Source organism: Trypanosoma rangeli (genome assembly GCF_003719475.1).
Source record: "Trypanosoma rangeli strain AM80 chromosome Unknown Tra_15.4_contig_00872, whole genome shotgun sequence".
In the NCBI taxonomy this organism is placed as follows: domain Eukaryota; phylum Euglenozoa; class Kinetoplastea; order Trypanosomatida; family Trypanosomatidae; genus Trypanosoma; species Trypanosoma rangeli.
Genome location: NW_021706577.1, coordinates 1439 through 2412, shown reverse-complemented (window position 1 = coordinate 2412; position 974 = coordinate 1439). Strand labels below are relative to the sequence as shown.

General features: G+C 58.1%; 1 protein-coding gene across 1 annotated transcript; it reads right to left on the bottom strand.

The window, feature by feature from the left end:
• Positions 1-292: 292 nt before the first annotated feature.
• On the bottom strand, positions 293-886 carry TraAM80_10279 (trans-sialidase; the record flags this gene model as incomplete). The annotated part of the gene is made up of 1 exon (XM_029386912.1): positions 293-886. The coding sequence occupies one exon, from the start codon at positions 884-886 to the stop codon at positions 293-295; it is 594 nt and encodes a 197-aa protein (XP_029233327.1).
• Between the last annotated feature and the right edge of the window lie 88 nt (positions 887-974).

Below are 974 nucleotides of genomic sequence, written 5' to 3'. Positions count from 1 at the left end.
ACAGAATCGTCGCCTTGTGGTTTCGCATCTTCCTGTGCTGGAATGGAAACTTTTCTCTTGTGAAGGGCACTAATCTCCGTGCCAGCCGACGGGCGGTTGTACAGCAGAACGTTCGTCACCGTCACACGGCCCTCGTCGCTCGCTGCCTCTTCTGTGACGCCGCCGTCCCCGCCAATGTAGAAGTGTGAGATCGTGCACGGCTTCGTTTTGCACTGCAGTGCCGCTTGTGAACTCCCCACACGCTGGCCGTCAACGTACACGGAGCCCTGGCTGTCGCCCTCCCGCACGATCGTCACGTGGTATTTTTTATTTGTCTCCCACGTGCTGGTGCGATCGCTTCTCTCTCTTCGCCCCTGCAAAGCACACTCCACTGTTTGTCCTTCGTGCATGACAGACCCAAAAGCACAGTGCGGGCCGTGTCAGCTATCCTCACACCCATCAAAGGAATAGGGCCACTGAGTTCCTCCAGCCCCGCGTGAATGGTCACCGTCGCCATAAGAGTGAACCCGTTGTTCGCAAAGTAGTACGGCTGATTCTCCCCCTGTTTGCTCACCGGCCACTCCGCCCATGAGCCACGCCCTTTGAACCTCACACCCCCATTGTCAGTCCCCTCTGTGCTTGCCAGTTCTCCACTCGTTACAGTGGCGTTCACCCCGAGGTACTCGTCCTTCCATTGGCCCTCTGCAAAAGAGCCAGCCAAATACCCAACCAGCCCTTCAGTGGGCACCGCTTTGCTGCAGCCTGCGCCAGGAGAGGCAGCTGCACCAGCCTCCGTTGGAAGGCACAACTGCTTGACACGTTCATCCACTTCTTTCCATGTTTTCACCACCTTCTTTATCTTCTCCAGCCGCTCCTTCAGGTGCGCAAGGTAAAGGCCCTCAGACATCCCCACGCCACCACCCACTCCCACTGAACGCGGTTCCTTGCAAGGAGATCAACTCCCCCCCGCCCCTAAACAGTAGGGCACTGCCGGC